The sequence below is a fragment of the Platichthys flesus genome, chromosome 16 (assembly GCF_949316205.1).
Source record: "Platichthys flesus chromosome 16, fPlaFle2.1, whole genome shotgun sequence".
Classification (NCBI taxonomy): Eukaryota; Metazoa; Chordata; class Actinopteri; order Pleuronectiformes; family Pleuronectidae; genus Platichthys; species Platichthys flesus.
Window position 1 is genome coordinate 18,498,860 of NC_084960.1, and position 23,084 is coordinate 18,521,943.

At 41.2% G+C, this 23,084-nt stretch overlaps 1 protein-coding gene across 2 annotated transcripts in view; it reads left to right on the forward strand.

Moving 5' to 3' along the window:
• The window catches only part of LOC133971435 (potassium voltage-gated channel subfamily C member 1-like), a 65,721-nt gene that overhangs the window by 17,208 nt on the left and 25,429 nt on the right, over positions 1-23,084 (forward strand). For both annotated transcript variants that reach the window (XR_009924378.1, XM_062408788.1), the window contains exons 2-4: positions 15,416-15,547; positions 16,284-17,145; positions 19,959-20,171. Coding sequence is in view for 1 of the 2 variants with exons in the window: in XM_062408788.1 (XP_062264772.1) it covers positions 15,416-15,547; positions 16,284-17,145; positions 19,959-20,171 (1,207 nt within the window). In the remaining variant the exon portion in view is untranslated. The remainder of the gene's footprint in view (positions 1-15,415; positions 15,548-16,283; positions 17,146-19,958; positions 20,172-23,084) is intronic.

Genomic DNA, 23,084 nt, shown 5'->3' on the forward strand with positions numbered 1-23,084 from the left:
TAATGGAAAACAGAAGTAATTGTCATATTGCAGGTGCTGTGCAGAAGAAAACCTTATACCTGCTAGATCACCTCACCTCCAGTGTGCTCCCACATGTGGAGGCTCGCATGCACCCTCCTGCAGCTGTGTCTTCCCCATTCTCTCTCTCCATTTCTTTCTTAAAGACCGTATAATCAAGGAATATCCAAAAAAGATAAAACATTTGAGTCACCTTTGTTACACTGTCCTGCTACTGAAAGATTTAAGACATAGACTGTATATGTCTTTATATACATATGTCTCTATATGCTTATTTATGAGCTCATTGTGGGCGTTTCTAAATGGCCTATCAGATTCTGCTGCAGTCTCTTCCAGCCAATCATGCGGCTGCTGTCAAACTGGAAAATCCCTTCTCCTCTCTACTATAATCATTCAGTTACGTGCATAACCCACCTCCACCACAATTCCAGTCTTCAGCAGAATCATCACCACCATACCTGGATCCTCAACCACCACCACCAGTGTCTTGGCTCTACCCCCTTCTAATCCTGATGACATCCCATGGGGTCTAAAAAGCAGCCACTATATTAAAATTGCACTGGCCACTAAGAATGTGTCTTAAAATGTAGTAAGGATAAAATAGTATATCATCATTGAATATCAGTAATATAATCATATTTCACCTTCACTCCCGTACACACTCTTAGGGAGAATTAAAAAAAAAATTGCGGAAATTGGTAATTCAACTGCTTTCGCTGTTCACAAGCATTGCCCACACGGATATAACAACAAACACAGATCAATATATGACCTGAGCAAAGTGCCCTCCTCAGTTGATGACCTCATCTAACTGGCCATTTAGAACATCAATCCAGTGCAGGCAGGCGGGGCAAGGTTGTAAATCATTGTAGTGGACAGTCGGAGGCTTTATCATGTCCTGTCTCCTTTCTTGCAGCTGTCAACTGGGTTACTATGGTACTTCCCTCTTGAAGGGGTCTATAATGTAACATGAAAATGGCTACATAGAGTTTCTCAATAAATATGTCGCATGTGAAACACTTTCCCATAAATATAGAGCAGCAGCAAAATCCAGATTTTGCTTGATCATAAAAGGGTAATATCGTATGAATGTATATGAATTTTGGTACAATATCCTTGAGATATGTAGTGAAGTGGTACAGGCAGTAGTTGGAGAGGTGGGAACTGTGTTATGGCTAGCAAGTAAACAGGAAGTGTCTCACAGCGCCCCCCATTGGCTGGTTCTGTCACCCATGTACGTGCGCTGTCCGCTTCCTGGCAGCAGCTTCTTTTGGACCTGACTCTGTCCTTTGGCAGCCTGGTGCACTAATTGGCTGAGCTCTGTGATTCCTTCTTAGTGTGTCGGAGCTACAGTACCTCTGCACTGCACGAGGCACCGCAACAATCTGTGGCCTGCAGCGGCACTATAGCAGGGCTGGGCAGAAAGGTGGAGGAAAACATAGCTTTCGTTTCTCACGTCTTTCTCTGAGGTTTCCTGCTTGCTTGAGTTGTAGCTTTGTTAATGCTCTTCCTCTTCTGACTACCGTTTTCAAAAGGTGCTTTTTTTGTCCACCTTACAAAGCGCACGCTCAAATCTACTTTAAAAAGCCCTTTTGGCTTGTTAGACCCACCGAGTGGACTCAGTGGAGAGGCACACACACTTAGACGCAGCAGGTTTTGCTGTGTGACTTGAGGCTGTTTTAGTGCTGTAGCCAGTGTACGGATGGGTGGATTTCTCAGGCCTCGTCGCTTTGTGACTGCACCTCTCCTCCTCCTCCTGCTGCTGCAGCCTTCCTGTCTCATTGTTCTACCTTGGTTATCCATTGGTCCGTGTCATTATAGCGCAGTAGGCAGCTTAGGCATCACATTTGCTTGTAACTTGTCTGCTCTGCCCCCACCTGCCCTGCACCCCACTCCTCCTGCCCAACAATTTCAAGCACAAACTGCTGTGTTTAGCAGATTGCACCAACCATTCACCCAAATGAGGTCCCATGCAAGCTAGTTCCTCTCCATGTGCACAACACCTGGGCATACTGCAAAACGAGATCCGCACTCTGGCTTTGTTTAAGACTTATAATGCGTTGTGATTGATGAGATTTAATCCATCGATTTATAATGAAAAGACTTCAAAGCTCTTTTGTTTTTAATCCAAAAGAACCCCATCAATCCTCTTGCCCCCACCAACACCACCTCCCTGCTTGCTGATTCAGTGTGCTACAGCTTTGCTTACGCATACGTCTGGTGAAGGCTCGACAGCAATTACTATGAGAGTGCTTAAGGAGTTTTATGAACGTCTGAGATTGGCTGGCTAGTTGGTTGCTATGTCCAACCTCGCTGAGGAGGGACGAAGGCAAAGAGGGTTGAAGAAGGGAGGAAAGAAGAGGGGAGGCATTAAAGGAATTAAATGCAGAGGTAAGGTGGTTTTTAGGCCAGAAACCTGTTGGGCCATTTCTTTGATGGTCAGTATCGAATGTAAATTACAACTGCAACATATGTTTTGAAGTCAGATCTGCTTATGTAGAGCTTAGAAATTGGTTTAAAAAATAGATAAATCAGACAGAACTTTTTAAAACAGTACACAATTAACTCAATATAACATTCTTCAAAAATCATTTGATTAATCCACTCTGGTATTGTGAGGACCATCTGACGTTTGGTTGTCAAACCTGTCGACATGACGGCCAATTCTTAAAAGGAGCTGGTTTTAGACTGGCTCCATGGCAGCACAAGCAAACTTTGGTCTATGTACTTTTGTGTCATATTTACGTACATTACTGTTTTGTATAAATTAGACAAACACAGAGAGAGAGAGAGAGAGAGAGAGAGAGAGAGAGAGAGAGAGAGAGAGAGAGAGAGAGAGAGAGAGAGAGAGAGATGTTATTTTCTTTTGCAAATAAGAAGTAGCCTGGAGATAACCTATTAATAATAAACAGCCACTGAAATATAATCAATTCAACCAAACCACAGCAGCAAGTCTCCAAACTCAGCAGGAATCATTTCTTGGAGGCAGGACATTCAGATTTCAACTTGTTTCATATCATACCCACTGAAATTCAGGTCCACAAGATTAGCCCACTGAGTTTGGTCCCAGCACTAACTCAGCTCACCAGTCACTGGTCAAACTAATTTGTGCATCCTCGTTTTTTACTCCTCTGGATCATCACCATAGAACAGGGCTGTGAACTTCTCTGCAGCCACTCACCAGCCTCACTTGAGTCTGAAGTGAGATCTGGTCGCTGGGATCCCAAAGTGGATTTATACTGAGATATTGACTCTAATTCTTTCTGTAACTGTTGGTTGGACTTGAGCAAATCGGTGTATATTAAACTGTGGTGAACTGATTAGCAGTGTGTTTTGGGTGTGTGGTCGTCTGATAATTCCAGTTATATTAATATTGTGGTCATGTTATATATTTCAAGGGTCCTTGCTTGTGGTGGTGCTTGGAGTTAGCAATACACAAATTAGTGAAGAGTATACATATATTCAAATCCTTAGGTAAAAACTGACACAAAATGAATGTGAACCCCCTGAGGATGTAACTGTGACAGATTAAACAGTTACTTGATTTAAATAAATTGGTACAAATTTGATTATCAATTAATGTTTGTATCGAAGTCAATTTAATTTGACAACATTGAAAAAAATTATAGAGTTCCAGCTTCTCAAATGGTGCAGTCCAGTCTGTGATGCCAGTGAATAGCACATGCTCCTGGCCTGCTGCCTGCCCATGGGACCCATGGAAGATTCATGGAGATCTCAGGGTATAGACCACTGTGGTGAAGAGCGAGCTTTCAATTTAACATTCGATCTATGTTATGACGCTGACCTGTGGTTCATTACAAAGGAATGACATTGCGGATACAAGCGGCCAAATTTCCATAGGGTGGCTGGGCTCAGTGTCAGGGATAGGACAAGGAGTGCAGACATCCTGCTGGAAGCTCAGGTTGCTGCTTATTGTTGGAAGGAACCAATTTAGTTGGTTGGTGTTTTATTTTCTTCAAAAGTACATTCCATTTGAAGTTTTCTGGGCATGCTGCACTGGGAAGAGACCAGGGGTAGATGCAGAACTGGCTAAAGGCATTATATATCCCATCTGGGCTGGGAATGCCTCAGGATCTCCCAGGAGGAGCTGGAAACCGTTGCTGGGGAGACTGATGTCTGGAACACCCAACTTACACTTCTACCAAAGTTACCCGACATTGGAGAAAAAGGATAAAAATGCTCTGTTTGCAGGACTTGTGGTCCAGCTGCATCTTAAAGCAAAACTATGCCACACTCAAAGTCACATCCTCCTGACTGCATCCACCTGGCACCCTGTTCCCTCTCTCTGAGACTATAATGTATTTGCGGTCTGGAGACCTGCCTCTCAGTTGTACATACGCATACTCAAGTGTGTTAAAGAGTAAATAGAAGAATACAATTGTTAGATAAAAAAGGCCATGATTGTTAAGCACCTTTTTTATTCCTTATCCATTGGGCTCATACCATAATCAGGGCTGTGTTGTTGTTTGTGCTAATGCTGATCTTTGTCACCTACACTGCATGTCACCATCTGTGAACAACAGGGAGAGAGGAAGAGACAGAGAAAGGAGACAGCACACAGGCCAGACGGAGAGATGCAGAGAAACGCAGACAGCAGTGAGGACGAAGGCAGCCAGACAGACAGCTAGTTATAGAGTAAGGGATGAATTAGTGTAAAGTGGGAAAATGAAGTGGCACAGAAGTGGAGGAGAAGCTAAATCCACCCAGTTACGGTTGCAATGCTCTGCACCACTTTCTTCCGTCTGAAACCATTCCCAGCTACAAAGCAGGCGACACATTTAGGCTGTCTCACACCTAAACCTTCTCCGCCTGTTACAGCCTCACATACACACACCTAGAGTCTCACTGATGCAGCACAAGTCACACTTAAAAGGTGTGTGTCTGTGTGAACATGTGTGATTCTGCTGTACCCTCATCCTGGGAATAATGTTAATATTCAGCCGCACTATTTGAAGTGAAGTCACCTTTACAAGAGACACTTTGTGTACGTGTGAGTGTGTGTGTGTGTGTGTGTGTGAGTGTGTTTGTGTGTGTGTGTGTGTGTGTGGGTGTGGGGGGGTCTATTCTGCAGTGTAAGAGAGGACGTCCTAACTGCTGCGTCACTGCAAAAAGGAGAGAAAACATGATGTCATTTATACAGTACCAGCCTTTGCTAAATTTTCAATTTCAAGAACACTGATCTTCTTGTCATGTCCCCAGCACATTTTAAAATGGAATCATTTTGACATTTTTTAAACTTGCACCAAAAAGGGTCCAAATGAGCTCAGGTTGCTGAGGCAGCTGCAGAGCAACGACTGCCTCCACAACATGTCACTATTGACCTTCATCAGCAGAGCGGGCCGGACCTTTGAGGTTAGTCACTGTGTGTTACACTGGTCTACAGAAACCAGTCCTCTCTCAATCGTCCAGGGCCTGACAGAAGGAAAAGGTAAATGGCCAAATGTAAGAACATTTTATTATTCTGATTAAAAATTTCACCAAACGCTTCTAACCTAACAAGTGTAGACATGATGAATACCACCTCTATTTATTTGAATCAACGAGCATGGTAATGCCCCAGTAATACTAAATAAGGCTATGCTTCCTGCCCCATGGCACAAGAGTTTATTCATGAAAATGGCATCAAGGAGTATAAAGAAGAACTTAATATCAACACTGAAGTCCTGGTTTCAGAGATCAAGAAAATGTAAGTCTCTGGCGTGTAGAGCAGCTCAACGTACATCCAATCTGTCTTTAAGTCTCTAACTGCAGCTCTACCACAGCTCAAGTGTGAATATGACACACGCTGTCAAGACGCTCCTGTCTTGACGGATGGTTGAGAAGAGATGTCATGAGCCACTGAGCTTTTGCATAACATCAACATGCATACCAACTGCACTATTTTCTAAAATAAAGAAATTGTCTGCTCCCCTTGCCATATTGCAATGCCTGTGGATACATTAAGAATGATGTTATAATTCAAATTGCTGAGTTAAATAGAATATTGTCAATTTAATTGTGAATTGCACTTCAGATATGTATTCATAGCTACTTAAAATTAATGAAATATACAATCAATTTATTTAAAACTTGATCTGAAAACAGCAGACTAATGTCGAATGACTCCTACGACAAGTCTGGACCACTTGCAAATTGTGTTCGTACCTTCAAATAAATTATCAATAATAAATAAAACTAGAAGAATAATGCTAAATCAGCTGTACACATCAGTTACGACCAAATCTTTTCATATGAATGTGTGTTGTGTGTCAACTGCAGAGTCAATTGACCTTGGCGTGAATACAGATTGAAACCATTTCCATTGAAGACAAAACCCAGATGTTGGGGGTTTCTTTACCAAATGGATAAAGGGCTTGAGGCCTCAATTTATTTGCGCATGATAGAAAATGTCAAATAGAAAACTCTTCTCTGCTACACGTACTGCACACCATATGAAGTATTAGAAAGAATATAAAGAGTAAACGTCTGAGTTAAACTAACTGACGGATTTTGTCATGCCGCAGCCTCCTCAGTATTGTTACTTCCTACACACACGCGAATGTGGCCTGAACTTGAAGACAACTGAATGTCGGTATTGTTGAAAAACGTACTAATCCGTGACCAACAATGAAGCTTAAAGTCTCCATGAAGATGATGTCAGAGCGCTATTGGAGTTCAACATATTAACGTGTTTCCAGTGAAAGCATTAAGCTATAGAGGGAAATGTCATAGAACTCATCACCAGATTTTATACATGCTGTAACCTCTTAACACACACAGCTTTCTATCTTTGGTGGAGGAATACTCACCACCACCTTGATATGCCGTCAGATTTTAAGCAATGCATTGGCTAGGGAGGTGATGATTTAAACATCTGATTAACAGATGCTTGGGTTTTAGTTACATTCTTTGAAAAAAATCTAAAAGGTGAAACCACACATATTTACAAAATGCTCTCTGACAATATAATTTGTTTTTTGTCAATACTGGCCAGATAATGGTTACACTTTTAAATGCTCAAAGTTCTTGGCAAAGGTTAGGGAAAGATATTGATGTAAAATACATCAATATCAGATGTGACTTGAAACACGAGCCACAGTGAGTTTACTTCACGAACATTTAACCTGAAGCAGTCCTTCCCAAACCTCAACCAAAGTTCTTTTGTTACCTGAACCTTCCCACGTGCAGGACTCAGGGTGTGAGCCTGGGTCCTCTGCATTGTGTAACCAGCATTCACTTGAGCTAGCTCCCAGTGAATTTCAGTAGACCTGAAAACCCTGACTGTGCTGATGGGCCTCTGGAACGTGAACTGTCCTTTAGTCTTACTTTGCTTACACAAGCATTATTCGGCCTCCTATTATATCCACAAGCTGAAGGTCACTGCTTACATTGAGTGTCCCTCAGCTTCCATTTTTTGTAGTTATCTTTTTTGTGGAGGGTTTGGGCGCATATGTCAGGTCTGACCAGGTTAAATTACTCTAATTAGAAGCTTTTGATCCTATGTCCCAAGCCAAGAGCATCTTTTTCTTGCTTCATCCCTTCTTGCAATTATCTACCTTCTTCTAGGGATTCTGGAAGAAAAAGATTTTTCCTTTCTTCTCTCTCTATCACTCCTCACTTTCTTAACAACCATCTCCCTTGCTGACTCCCCCATCCCAACCTCATCCCTCCACCTCTCAGTACTGACATTATTAGCTAAGTACTTAGGTAATGAGTATCTTCTGTGCCACCGGATGATGTTTTAGAGGTAATCCTTCTAATGCGCCAACATAAGCAAATCTAAGGGAGACCACTTAAATGCTTTTAATGCTTTCATTTTTTGGTTAGTATTTTCTCTGACTTGTAGACTACTTTAGCTAAGAGCTGAGTGGTTACATGTCAGCAAAAATATTTGATAGTTTTTCTCAATTGCTTTGGCTCACTAGAGGAAACAGTCCTGGCATTCTCTAAACCATAGGAACAATTATCTACAACTGTTTCATGGGACACTTCTATTGCCTGTCAGCAAAAGGTAACCCACACAAAACAGTTCAAACAAAAATCCTGGATTTTGTGACTGTGAATTAGCCAATGACACCACAATGAAAAGTCTTCACATGAAAAGTGAAATGTTTAGAAATGTACCATGTCAGTCAACCCTGGAACTGTGTATGGTAATTGTGCACTTTGGTCAGAACAAGTGCAATTTGCTTGAATTAATTATAATCTATTGTAAAAAACAAACATAATGTTCAGAGATTTTCACATATTGTTAAAAAAAAGCCCATTCAAGAATTGGGCCAAAGCAAACTATAATATTATACCTGCACTGATTGAGTTTATGCCTGTTGAAACATCCAACATTCACGGCATCATTATCTGCCTTTCCCGAATCCAATATTCAATTTCTCAACAAAGTCTCAACAAACCCATTAAAAGCAGCACCTGGCTCTTTAGCTGCTCACCATTCACTTCTTCACCATTTAGTCACTGACTTTTTCTATACATCTATCTTTTTCTAGCTGTTTAGTGGAGGCCAGGTATTTTTTTTGTGACATTTGGGAAGAACTCCACAAGGAACATATCGAAGGTTGGGCAAGAGAACAGTCAAGTAGTTAACGTGTTGGATGTGGGTAAAATGCATAGACCAGAGTGACTTTGACACAACTGGGTCAGAAGTGGTGAGTACCAGTGTTCTGCCAACCAAGGTCCAATGTTTCAAGTTTCAAGTTTCAAGGTCCAATGACAGGGTATAGCGAGATGTGACGGAACAAGATCCATCTCACAACTTTTAAGACTCAACAATTAAAGACTGAATGCAACATATGCCTGTATGTGTTTAAAGCCCTGGTGCCACATATACAATGGGTCGAGGTTTGAGGAAACGTCCCCAGTGAGATGCATCGTAAATTGCTAAGCGAAATGTGTTATGGAAAAAGTCTTCAGACAGTTTCAAATGTGTTCAGATAATGGCTGATGACCTGAGCAAGAGGACCAATATCCAAGCCAAGTATAGCGGGTACTTTGATAGAGACAACAATGACAAGATGTTAGAAGAGTTAGAGCTAGACCTTGACAAAGTCCGTTGGGCCAAGGCGCAGGCTGAGAGACATGTTTGGGGGGAGGGGGAGAATATCACAACAAGCCAGATGTTACGGGATCATGAAAACTTTAATTTCTCAGCTAATGAAGCATTCATTTAAAGAAAATATAGAGAATTAGAGCTTCATCATGAATCACTTCCTCTAAAGATTTATAAAGAATTTATACAGAACTAAAAATGTTGACAATAGTTTTTCCATGGCAAAGACAATGATTTACCTCAGGTTCATCTGCTCTAACTTGCCTTATACCCCTATAACAGGATGTCCATTGGCAGATCAGAGCTGTTTTGGCTTCATGGGAAGGACCAAAATAGTAATAGGGTTTTTGTTTTTGTGAATTAATACCTGCATAAGCTAATTCTTGGCAAATGTGTTAGCAAGCAATTATATATTGTAACTATCACCACACATTGGCATTCATTGATAGTTTTTTGTTTTTTACTAACGAAGGGAAATCACATATTCTCGCTCTCTTGAACTCCTGAGGAAAATTAGCTGACTATGTATCACTAAATGCTCTACTATGTCCACTAGCTAACTGCTAAAGTTTTCTGGCTCCCTGGTCGGTGCAAGGCATATTATTTTGCTGTAAATAGACACATTTTTAAGCTGAAAACACAGTTATTGGACATGGTCCCTGCTCAGAGCAAAACTTATGAGATGAGCTATCAAAGAAAGAAACAAACAAACAAACAAACAAACAAACAAACAAACAAAGAAAGAAAAAAAGAAAGAAAGAAAGAAAGAAAGAAAGAAAGAAAGAAAGAAAGAAAGAAAGAAAGAGAGAAAGAAAGAAAGAAATGATTTGGCGAGGTACCAAGAGATGACAAAAACTAGAAGAACACAAATGAAGGAGAAAGGTATAAAAAGAGTCACAAAAATAGAAGAGTAAAAAGCCAAGACGGGAGGGAGAAGGCATAGTCAGTGATGAAGAAGATAAAGAGGGAAAGCCAAAGAGTGAGAGGAGATTGTTCAGGGGAGGTAAGGGAAGAGATTTAGGTCACTCTTTATGACCGACAGAGGCAAGGGAATATGATGGGGAAGATGAAGGCAGGAATTCACAAAGACAGAAGAGGAGAAGGGGTAAGATGAACCCCTGTTTAACCCATAGATAGTATGTAAAGGTGGATGACGCATCTCAAAATGATTTTGCACATTTTGAGCCAGAGTCTGCACAGTGAGTAGAGAGGAGCTATGGAGGTCCCGCCAATACAGGCACTCGAGTAAAACCAAACCTATCAGCAACATTAACTTAATTTAAAGAGCACTTATATATATATATACATGTCTATACAAAATGTATCATACAATATGAGTACTTGTTTCATCCATTCTAAATTAATAATTTAATAGGTAACAGAAAATACACAAGCCACAACAAGAAGTGTGTTTTTGATTAAGTCAAGCCATGAAAAAAATCTGTGTATACAAATTATGAAATGTATGAATTGAAGTCTAATAGTCAACATTATAAATAACTAATAATAAAAGATCAAGTTCTTAACAATTGTTGACGTGGTAACTGCTATTAGCACCAAAGACTTTCGCTGAGCAGTTACTTTCTCATAAATACAACAGAGTAGCAGCAGCTCTGTTTGTTGACCGTGTAGCCAAACAAAGCATGTGGTTTTCATTGATTATGTCTTGATTGTGATCTGATCTCCTGCTGCACACAGTGCGAGTCAAATAAAATAAAATAAAAATATTTTTCTGATCTTAATCTCTTGTTCCTGTTGTAAACTCAGTATATTCATCCTCCTAAAGCTGTACTCCACTTTCCTTGTGATCTGACTGGTCAGTATTCCTGATGGGAGGTTTTGATCTGATGCTCTCTCGAGTAGGTTAGCCCTAAAAAATAGATTAACATAGCGATCTACTCTTAAAATGAGTCAGTTTCAGGAAAAGTCTGGAAAAGTCCCAAAGGTCACCTGTAATGATACAAATTCATGCTCACGATATGCACTTGTGTATTTCATTGATCGTGTCTTATATTAATGGTGCATTGTTTTCTCTTGGAAAATTGTGTCAGTCTGCATGAGGGTTTTGTAAAAGTCAAAATAACAGTCAGTTTACAATGTGCATTTAACTGGCCACATTTGAGGTTAAAGCCATCGTATCAGCCAGTCTGACAATCACAAAATTCTAATCGCAAACTATGATGCCTAATGGTGGATGGTTATCTGCCCCAGGCAGCCTCTGACATAGGAAAAACTCAGCCAGACATTTGGGAAGCATTTGGCAGGGAGAATGTGTTTCCTACTGAAAGAGTTCACAGTGTGAGCTGTTATGTGACAACACAACCAAAATCCCAGCTGTATTGTTAGACACACAATGCGTAAAGAGAAAATTAACAGTTGCAGAAAATACATGTCACAGAGCCAAATACGTTTGGTTTATGACTAAATATCTCAGGCTTACTTTCTGTTTAAGTGCGACATGCACAATTGCTAGAATGGTAGCAAGGTAGCAACTGCTTTTAGCCTGGTTGGTCAACAGAATAGCTGCTTACATTCAGTGTTACTCATCAAGCACATATTGTGTACCCATTGGGCCCAAGAGACATGTGGAATTCTTTCACACCCTAAAAACAACATTTTTCAATGGAATTTGGGGAATATTTTAAACCCTGCATAGTTTTCCTCTGTGTTCATTTGCCAGCAGTGACTTTTGTACTACCTCTTGCTTGCCGTGTCTGTTGTGTCCCTGTCAACTGTGGATCAGTGGAATACTATGAATGATTGGCAGGAAGTGTCTGTCTTTGAGAGCATCAGCAAGTTACTGGTCTGGAACTGAGTTGATGTCCAGGTGACATTAAAGCCCTCAACTAGCTGTAAAACATCACTTACACTTACAGTTTCCATCTCGGGACACTGGGATGGACCTGTGTTAGTATCAACTGGATTTCATTGTCGAGTGCCTGTCATGCTTGAAAAGTTTTGCGTTTCTGAAGCAAAGCGAAACAAGGGAACCACGATGCAGTTCAGCCAAGTGTCGAGTCACCACATTGAAAGTGAATGGAATGGAATTTTTCCTTTTAAGCCATTCGTGTAAATGGTCTGTCTTTATATAGCACACAACCACAAGCGGTACGCAGACACAACTGCAGCAGCATATAATTTGCACCCATATGGACATAAAAAAAAAAAAAACATGCATCAAAACAAGGACTGGGAATGTAAAGAGCTTACCTGTGATTTGTCCACTGAAACGGCACACTGAAACATTTCAGTTGTTGCAATAACAGTGAACTATTTTGACTAGATAACAACTTGTAGCCTGATATACAAATCTATAAATTGTATAGCTTAACCTTTGTAAAAAGGCTTCTTGCCCCTTTCTGAATGTGTCACATGTGCTGTCTTAGAACACACCGAACGGTGAGCATTTGTAAAGCCTGACAGTTCTTATTATAAACATCTTAACCGTTGTGTCTCAATTTGTTTTCACACCTGAAAGTCTGGACCATGGTCCTAATCAAGATTCTTGTCTTTGTCAAATTATTTAAAACACTTTTGTTTGACATATGTCAATTTTTTGAAGAAGGCCTGTGTGTAACATTTACGTCTTGTCAATTAGGCAATTTTATTCGCTAAGATTTTTGGATCAAGTGCATACTGGTAAAAGTTAGTCTTTCCATTCACATCAGAGACGTGAATAATCCGGTTCACTTTGTTGATTTTGTTGCCACTATAATATCATTATGATATTTCTACTACTCTCTAATTAATGTCCTTGTCATTCAAATGTGTGGCAAAGACTACAAGCAATCCTACCAGCCACTTGTTTTTCTTCTTCCATTGTTTTATGCTGTCTCAACTTCCTGCAATTGGTTTGAAAGGAACAGTTTTGCATGTGTTCTCACACTGCAGAGTAATCGAATCATGGTTCAGTTTGATTCTGACCAAGTCCCCCTCTTTTGATTGGATTCAATTTTGGTTCTTTGGTTTGTCCTGCCGTCCGAGGCACCTTTCAAACCTGTTATTTTGGCTCAGCATTAACAAAAAAGTCAGAAGGTCTGGACCAAACAAGGTAGTTGGGGATGCAACCTCAAGCTACACTGAGTTGAGTCCTTATTTTTGAGGGAATTAGGACTAGAGAAGCGTTGAATATTCATTGAATTTGGTGCAATGTAAAAACAGTGCTCTCCATTATTCCCCAAAGGATTCAATCAACATGATAATTACCTGAAGTCCATTTCAATGTATTCACAATTCTTCCTTTCTGACTGATAAGACAGATTTTTGTTACTCACATATCTGTCAGATTTTTGTTACTTACATATCTGTCAGATAAAGGGCAAAGGAGGACATTTTCCTACATCAGTTTTTTCAAAACTTCCATACAATGAAAAATAACTCAGAGGGATGAGAAAATGGCTTGATATTTTTTAAAGAAGGAGCAACATCCTGTTCGAGAAAGAGCAAGTTGAAAAGTTAAATGAGAGGTTGTTTTTGTTTCTACTTTTAATAACTCTCTGACAACCCTGAAATGTTCAAGAATGTGTGTGTGTGTGTGTGTGTGTGTGTGTGTGTGTGTTTTCTGTATCCAGGGCAGCTCTAGATAGCAGTGTTAAATTAGACCATGATAATAAGCTGTGGGACTTTCTCTGCTCCCTGAGGTTTAGAGGAAGACTTCATTTGTCTATCTTCATCACTTAGCTGACGAGCATGTACGTATACACACACACACACAGAGGGAGAGAGAGAAAAAGAGAGAGAGAGAGCCTTCTAACATGTGTAAATACTTAAACAAACACATACAGTGGTTCATTTTAGGTACACACACATATATATACATGGAGCTAAACACACAAGCACTGCAATTAAACATGCTGTCTGTCCATAACATGTCAGTAGACACACGCTACTCACACACACAGAGCAGGAAGTCGACCTTCATCACTGACCTAGCATGCAGTTGCACTGTTGTATATGTGCACACACCACACACACACACACACACACAAACACACACACATACCCCACGCACACACACACCTTTCGTATGTCATTACAGGGAGTCTGTTTACACACACACAATTAATAAGGTTTAATTTGACTGTACATTCTCCCACGAATAATTAGCCGCTAAAGAGTGAAACAATTTTCAGAGGAGTCGTAGAGAGTGTGAGAGTGAATATAGGACTTCATCAAATGGACAAAAACAGGACTTCAAATGAATTATAATGCTGTGTTATCACCGGTTGTGCTTAGAGTATCTGCTTCTGTCACAGTTGTGGGCTTCTGGCTTGTTCTGCTGTCCGAACCAAACGAGAATTCTGTTTTTGTTTTCCATAAAGATTTAACCATGCTTTTTCCCAGCCATGGTCTCACTAATTACCTCTGATCATCTTCTTCTCAGCATCCAGTGTCTGATCAACCTTCAATCTAATGTTTAAGTCGTTGCTTGTGAGCACACAATGCCAAGTGTGAAAATGATGTGACTCTGAAAAATTTAGATGGTTCAGATTAGACAACTCAGTATCTACATTATCACGAGGCAGGACAGTGCCTGGTGGGAATATTAGGGTTATGAAAATGCAGGGACAAAGAGATTGGAAAGGTTAGGGACAGTTGGGTGTCATTGGGATGCTGCAGATCCAAGGAAATCACATAATGCACCCAAGCGGCAACACACAGAACATGTGTGATAATACACTGCAACATATTTGAACACTTACTGTTGCAAGGTTGATAGAGTGTTTATGTGTGTAAAAGACTGTAAGACGATAACTGACCTTATTACACTAACAACTTATAACACACATGCACACACACGCACACGCACACACACGCACACCCACACACACAGACACACACACACACACGCACACACACACACACCCACACACACAGACACACACACACACACACACACACACACACACACACACACAGACACACACACACACTCACATTGTACCTCATTTCCTTTACACACTCCATCCATCATCCTCTCTCCCTCCCTCTATCTCTCTGACTGGGCCGTTATCAGTGGGATTGCAGCAGTCAAGACATTTGCGCTGAGTTAACAGCATTTGTCCTCAGTGTGTCATTGCCGCCCCCTATCTGCAGCGTGTTGGCATAACCACTGCTTTCCACATACTGCAATGGCCCAAACCCCTCCTCCTCCATCAGCCATCCCGTGTACACCGATGTACTTAAGACAAAGGCTTATACTGTCCACAATAACAGTGTGACCCCTGCAGTGTTGTGGTGCAGGTGTGACAGCTCCCTGCTCTTTTGAGTAAAACAAGGTTATGTGTTTCATGTGCAGAATCTTAACATTCCCCTGTCGTTTCTCTCTCTCTGCAGTATGTGGCATTTGGCTCACTCTTCTTCATCCTCCTCTCCATCTCAACCTTCTGCCTGGAGACCCACGAAGTCTTCAACACCATCTACAACAAAACGGAGAATGTCACCATCGGCAACGTGACACATGAAGAGGTACAGTGATGTCTCTGCCTATTAGTCCATCAGTCTAAACAATGTGAATGTGACACTCCAGCAATTCGGAACGCCTCTTTGATAAAGATAAAGTGATATGTGTGGTACAGATTAAAAATGTATGAAGGAGCTGCATAGGCTAAAATATCCATACATTTTTCAGAACCTGGTGGATCAACCTTGAGAAATACTCTATACTACATATCCCATAATGCAATTATTAGCATCATTTTGCTAGGACCTCCTTGCAAGGTCATCTCATACATCACCTAAGGAGAGATAACCCTTATTGCAAAACCACATTTCTTTATATCACGCTTGACAAAGCTCCTCCAGATCCTAATAAGTCATCATTATACAATTGTTTTCACAAGCTGAGATGTACTTTTCATAAATAATAAAGTGACATTTAGAATAGTTTATTACATTCTTTCTGCAGGGACCGTGTCCGATAAGCATTAACCTCATCTGAATGGAAAAGATGTATTGTCACAGATGCAGAATTGATGTACGGGTTTAACTGGAGTTTAGGATTGACCTAAAACGAGTTATGTATTTTTTGAAGGTTTAGAGTTGCACTGAATCTGTGACATACTGGGATTATAAACCATAAATGCCAAAAACTGTTACCTTTGGAACATTGTTTTGTGCCCCCAGGCATATAGCCTGTCCTGAATGAACAATGAGATGAGTAAGGGCCTGAATTAATCCTTTATTTTTTTGTTTCACCCTGCAGATAGTGTATGAGGTGGTCACAGATGGCTGGCTGACGTATGTGGAGGGCGTCTGTGTTATTTGGTTCACCATTGAGGTGATGATGCGCGTCATCTTCTGCCCTGACAAGGCAGAGTTCTTCCACAGCGCCCTGAACATCATAGACTTTGTGGCCATTGTGCCCTTTTACCTGGAGGTGGCATTGAGTGGCCTCTCCTCAAAAACAGCCAAAGACGTGCTGAGCTTCCTGCGTGTGGTGCGTTTTGTCCGTATCCTGCGTATATTCAAGCTGACCCGCCACTTTGTTGGTTTACGGGTCCTGGGCCACACTCTGCGGGCGAGCACCAACGAGTTCCTACTGCTCATCATCTTCTTGGCGCTGGGCGTCCTCATCTTTGCCACCATGATCTACTACGCTGAACGTATTGGTGCCGACCCAGATGATCCAACGGCTGCGGCCCACACTGCCTTCAAGAACATCCCCATTGGCTTCTGGTGGGCTGTGGTGACCATGACCACACTGGGCTATGGAGATATGTACCCTGAGACATGGTCGGGAATGCTGGTGGGAGCCCTCTGCGCCTTGGCTGGTGTGCTGACCATTGCCATGCCTGTGCCCGTTATTGTCAACAACTTCGGCATGTATTACTCCCTGGCCATGGCCAAGCAGAAGCTCCCCAAGAAGAGGAACAAGCACATCCCCCGAGCGCCACAGCCAGGCAGCCCTAACTACTGCAAGCCAGACGCCCTAGCCATGGCAACCGCCTCTCCTCACAGGCTGATGGGCAATGTGCTCGGCCCAGGCATGGTAGGATCTGGCAGCATGATGGGTACTGGAGACTGCCCATTGGCACAGGAGGAGATCATTGAGATCAACAGGGCAGGTGAGTGATTGAACATGTGTGGATGGGAATGTTGTGTTAATATGATGGAGTTTTAATTTAAGGTCAGCCTCACATGCCCCACACAGCAATGCAGGAATATCATACGACTTGTTGAGAGCAATGGATCTGCTTGTAAGAGGCAAAAAATATAAATCTGCACAAATCATTCAGCCCAAATTCAAAATTCAGAGTCAAATCCATTGTGGTGGATGTTTCTGTGTATCTGTTATTCTATTATTTTTAGATAATCACTCAGTTATTGTACATGTATTTATTTATTACCTGTATTGTCTTCAAAAAAACTATTGTAATCCTTGAATCTCATTGATAAAGTCATTATAAAATGGCATACATTTGAACAGCTCAGACATTGTTTTACACATGGTTTGGAATGTTTAAAAAACGGATTTGTTCCTCAGATCAGACGTCTCTTCTTCTTCTTACTCTAATACTTACAGAATTCCAAATATTTAAAGTTAACACTGGAGTGGCCTTAACAAGATCATTATATGAAACTGTCCAAGTTTCTGACCCTTGCAGGTCAGATTTTAAGCACTGTGATGATGTGAGACTTGTGTATCTAAGAGGGTTTGAAGCTGTAAATAACTACTGATGTCCTCGTTCTTCCTAGAGTGGAGTACACTAAAATAGATTTTAATTTACGATGGAGCGAGAAAGCTGGGGGAAAAATATGACTTTCTCTTGACAAATCCATCTCTTTCTTGTCCCGGCCTGATGCTGTACCACCAAGGCTGACATGTTCTGATAATCCTGGATGGGGTCTATAGCACTTTACATTAGACTCTGACTGCTGAAACATTGATCCAGGCCATCACGTCCAATCTCTGCTCTGCTGTTTTAATAGACATGTCCATCATCCCCCCCCCTCTCTCCCTCTCTCTCTCTCTCTCTCTCTCTCTCTCTCTCTCTCTCTCTCACTCGCCCTGTGTGTGTGTGTGTGTGTGTGTGTGTGTGTGTGCAATGTGTTCATTCTGGTTTTGCATTTTTCGATGTTAAGCCTCTACATCCATAAAATGCAACCGCTCCCATGAAGAGTTGGGTCAGGGTATCAGGATATGAGTTGAGATCAGAAGCAGAAGAAACCATAGCATCAACGGCAGCATGTTTTTTCACAAGAAAATTGGTAAGATCATTTTCAGCACTTCAGAAGCTGAGTGACCATTTTAAATTTAAATACAACTGAATCAGTTGAGCTGAAATACTTGACTTAAAAATAAATATGCAATGCAAGTTATGCAATTCCAAATTTCATATTTATTTTATGTTTTTATTTTACAAACTACAATGTCACTGCACTGTTGTGGTTAAAGTTGTAAGTCCTGAGGGCAGACATTTTGTCTAAATAACCTTCATTTGAATTGTCATTGGACAAAACCAATGTAGTAGCCATGTTTTCTCTAACGCTGGATGCATGAGCGGTGCTTGCTTAGCCTATTTTTATTCAGAAAAATACCAGTTCTGCAGCCGGCACACAGCAGACATGCTCCCTGTGTGAAAAGCAGATCAGTGACGCAGTTCTGACGCGTACCAAACCCACCCAGTGCGGCCCAGGCGTCTGTGTGACCACCATGTTTTGGTCGAGCGGTCAACCTGTAAAGTGTGAGCATAAAAGTCGCATGTTCAGTGGACATATTGAGGCAGTGACAGTGGCGAATATAACACCTGCTAAACATAATCACAGGAGTGTTTACATGGATGTAGACTATGAAGCAGGCTTCGATTATCCTGTACACACACTTTTCCTACGTCATTGCAGGGAGTCTGTTTCAAACATTTTTGTGACTCTCCTTATTCCTTGACTTGCCAGCTGGGATAAAACAGAGAAGGATTGTACTTCTCTCCCTGCCTCTCTTTGTAAGACTTTTAATGTAACCAGCTGAGCGCGACACTCTTATTGTCTTTGTGAGACCAAGGTCAAAGTGGTTCTGATAGATCATAAACCCTATAGTCCCTAAAGCTGCCAGTATAATCCATCCAAATCAGCAAGTCAGGTGCTGGAATAGCATCGGAAACTGATTGCTGTTGTTCTATATGAAATCGATATTGATAAACTAGGTGGTTTCCAACATAATCTGACCCTCGCCCGGTATAATGTGTGCATGTTTGTGTTGTCTTTCAGTGTGTGTGTGTGTGTGTGTTCACTGCTTTGTTGAACAGTAAGTCATATCAGATTAGATTTGACAGCTGTGTTGAAAGCTACAAGTACAGTTTCCCCTGTAGCCCTTTCCTCTAGTCTGTGTGTGTGTGTGTGTGTATGTGTGTGAGTATGCAGCCTGCTCTGCTGCAGTGTGTTAGTCATGTGATCAGGATAACTATCACAAGGCACTAACCTTCATTCACACGCCCCTCCTTCTTCCTTTTCCCGTCTATCATTTCTCCTCTCTCTCTTCTACCAATTTAATTTTCTTTTAGCCTTTGAATCAGTTTTTTTTCTCCCACTCCTCTTTTTCCTCTCTTTTTCCTGCTTCTGTTTCTCATCTCCTAATCCCTTCTACTTGTCCTCCTCCGAGTCGCTCCTCACCACCTCTGGTCTTATCTCCCTTTTCCATTTTTATTGCTTTTATGCTCTCAACCTTACCTTCCCCTCTTCTCTCAATACCCTCCTCCCCACTCTCTCTCCTGACCATTAATCTTCTCTTTCTTCAACTCCCCCTCCACCGCATTCTCTCTCAACTTCCTTCCAATGGGCAATTCTCTCAAACTGTTGTTTCCTCCACTCATTTATACACCTCTTTTTCTGCCTGCAGTCCTATACCTTGATATTTCTCTTAACATTTCTGTTTTTCAAACAGATTCTAAGCAAAATGGCGAGACAGCGGCAAACACAGCAGCTTTGGCCAATGAGGACTGCCCTACCATAGACCAGGTGCTTGGGGATGACCGCAGCCCAGCCACCGGGGGCCTTGGCTCCACCACTAGTCGTGAGCGTTACCCGCATGACCGGGCCTGCTTCCTGCTGAGCGCGGGGGAATTTCAGCGCACAACGGATGGGAACGTTCGGAAAGGTAGGAGGGCGGATGGGGGGAGGCGAAGGATTGAGAGTGGAGGAGGAGGAGAAGGAGCAGGAGGAGGAATAGGAAGAGGAGGGAGAGGAGAGGTGGAGGGAGGGCATTACTTTAGTGACAGCAGTGGGCTGTCTCTTGATGCGTGGTCTTGATTGATATAAATTCATAGTGTGTTTAGCGAGTAAAAATATATACATATTTTATATACATATGATCTGAACATAAATATCCAATTACAATGATGCACAAATACAAAGGATGGACAATAATAACTGAAGCCCAACAATATAAAAAATGCATTTCTCTGGAGTCAATGATGTCACTACCCCTCAGCACCTATCTGTCGCACACACACAAACTGATGCAGGAAAAAAAGCTGATTCAAAAGCACACAAACATACTGTACCATACAGACTACGTAAAATATATAATGTATACATTTGTTTAAAAAAAAAGGACTCAAAAGCAATAATGACAAAAAACTCACATTCCCCCAGACGCTAACATCATGTCAAAGTGCACAGATTGACATTGATATTTAAGGCTCAGTCAAACCTTCCATCTACAGCTTTAGTAGAATAATTCCCCTTCATGCATTTATCCTGCATCGGTACTGCAGAGGTACTGCAGAGGCTGCTGCAGCACTACCCTCTGCACTGATATGCAAGTGACTGGATTCACTGTAGTGCAACACAAACGTATTAATGACAGATTTCTCTCTTTGATTTTGTGAACTGTCGTCAAATCAAGTTATATTGGGATTTTGCACTGAGGTGAATCAACAGTCACATGCAAGATACCACCGGTCTCCCGTGTACGCTGTATTCTCTGTTCACCACAGCTGATACAGTACTTTGTGTTAAACCTCATACAGCTGAATCGGTTTCATTTCATCACACTGCCTTTTTAATGGGATTATTATGTTGCCTGTATCTTTACACACAGAGGGGCATCAGACATTTTTCAATTTTTTAACTGTCTACAAATCCTCCCCAAAAAGACAAAAGAAGACATGCATCAGCATCACAGATCCTTTTTGGTAGCTGGTCCGTGTGTCTGAATGTGGAACAAATATCTGAAGATTGTCTTGATGACTTCACAGACCTTGAAATAGCCAACATGCAATATATGAAATATTAATGCCACTTATGTAAATCATTCAAACTTATATAGAGGTCACATATGTAAACGGGAATAGAGCTAATTTAGTTTTATTTTAAGAAAATATTGACAATACAAATGGTGCACAAAAGATAATCCAGTTTATTATTGACACAGTACGACTTTATTGCAAAAACAAACAAGAAGGATAAACATAACATTGTTTGACCTCGCTCTGCACCACAAGACTGTTTATAAAAAGCTCTGCACACAACGGCCAGCACACAAACAATAACAAAGTGATAGTTTATTGGAACTGTTTATTTTATGATAAACATGGAATGCATATCTCGAGAGCCCGCTGCCTTTAGGCTTCACACTCGCTTGTCTTTTTTTTATGGGCCCAAGGAAGTGCAGTGTGAAATCTGATGCGGTTTGGACCTGTGATATGTTCAATATCAATAAAGTTTGAATAAACAGGTGACCAGCATGGAGTCAATCAAGTCTCTTCTTTTTCTATTCATCCTTCAATCTAGAGGTTGACCTTGGATAACATGTTAGTGAAGTTGTCTTCTTTTCTCATCTATTGTGGGACACTGTAGTTTTTAACATACATTAGTGAAATAGAATAGAGAAGTTACTGTTTGTGTGTGGCGTCCGGACGGCCCCTACTTTGACCAACCTGCTCCAATTGTTGATCTTTATTTCTTTATAATAACAATAATAATGATGCTCTTTTAATGGGATTTGATAAGTTGACAGTCATAAAAATAAGAACATTTCTATAGCCTCTTTGTTTAAAATGCTTACATCATGCACTCATCTTGCAATATTTAATAACACATTATACACATAAATAATTCAATCTGTTTCTGGAATGAAACCCTTCTTGTGTAAATCTCAAGTTGTTTGAATATAGTCTGGTAGAACAGATGGATCAGATGAATGTCTCCCTGTTCTCAGGCATCACCTCAGGCTTCTTCATCGCCATTGTCTGCTGTCTCTTCCTCACTCTGTCACTCTGTGTTTATTTCACTGCAGCTAATTCTTCTGACATGATTCTTTAACAGTTTCTTCTGTTTCTCTCTCTCTCTCTCTCTCCTCCCTGCACTACACTCTAATCTCTGCCCCCATGTTTACTGTTCACACACCTCGTCCTCTTGCTCCTTACATTTTTCCCTCCTCCTGATTCTCCGTCCCTCCTGCTTCATCGGTGCCTCCGTGCTCGCCGTATTCTTTCCTCTAAATTTTACATTATATCTCTTTTCGTCCATTTTCCCATTGCCATCTTGTCTCCTGCCAACCCGAAATGCTGATACCAAAATAATTATCTTCATTTTCATATATGACCCCCGACCTTTCACCTGTAACACTCCTCTATGCTCCTGTATTTTCCCTGATCCAAACACACTAAACACACTCCAAAGCACACACCCATACACACACTGACCTCTCAGAGTCCAGCAGTGTGACATCCTTCCTGGGAGAGGAGTGGTTCAAGCCGGAGGGGCCACTGCTATAGCATCCCACCGCCTCATGGATCAAACCATAGAAACCCAGAGGTAACACTTTCAAGAACAAGAACAAATACAATGTATTAGAGGAAACTGGACTAGACTTCACAAAACTTTTTATCAGATTAGAATAATTCAGACTTTTTTTGATAAGAGTGAATTAGAGAAGATTCCATTGGACTACAGTAGCTTAACTAGATTAGACTAGACTAGATTAACAGTATTTGAAGAAAATTTAACCAGAGTACATCAGACTAGGTTAAACTAGATTACATTTACTCTAGAATCAGTTGGATTC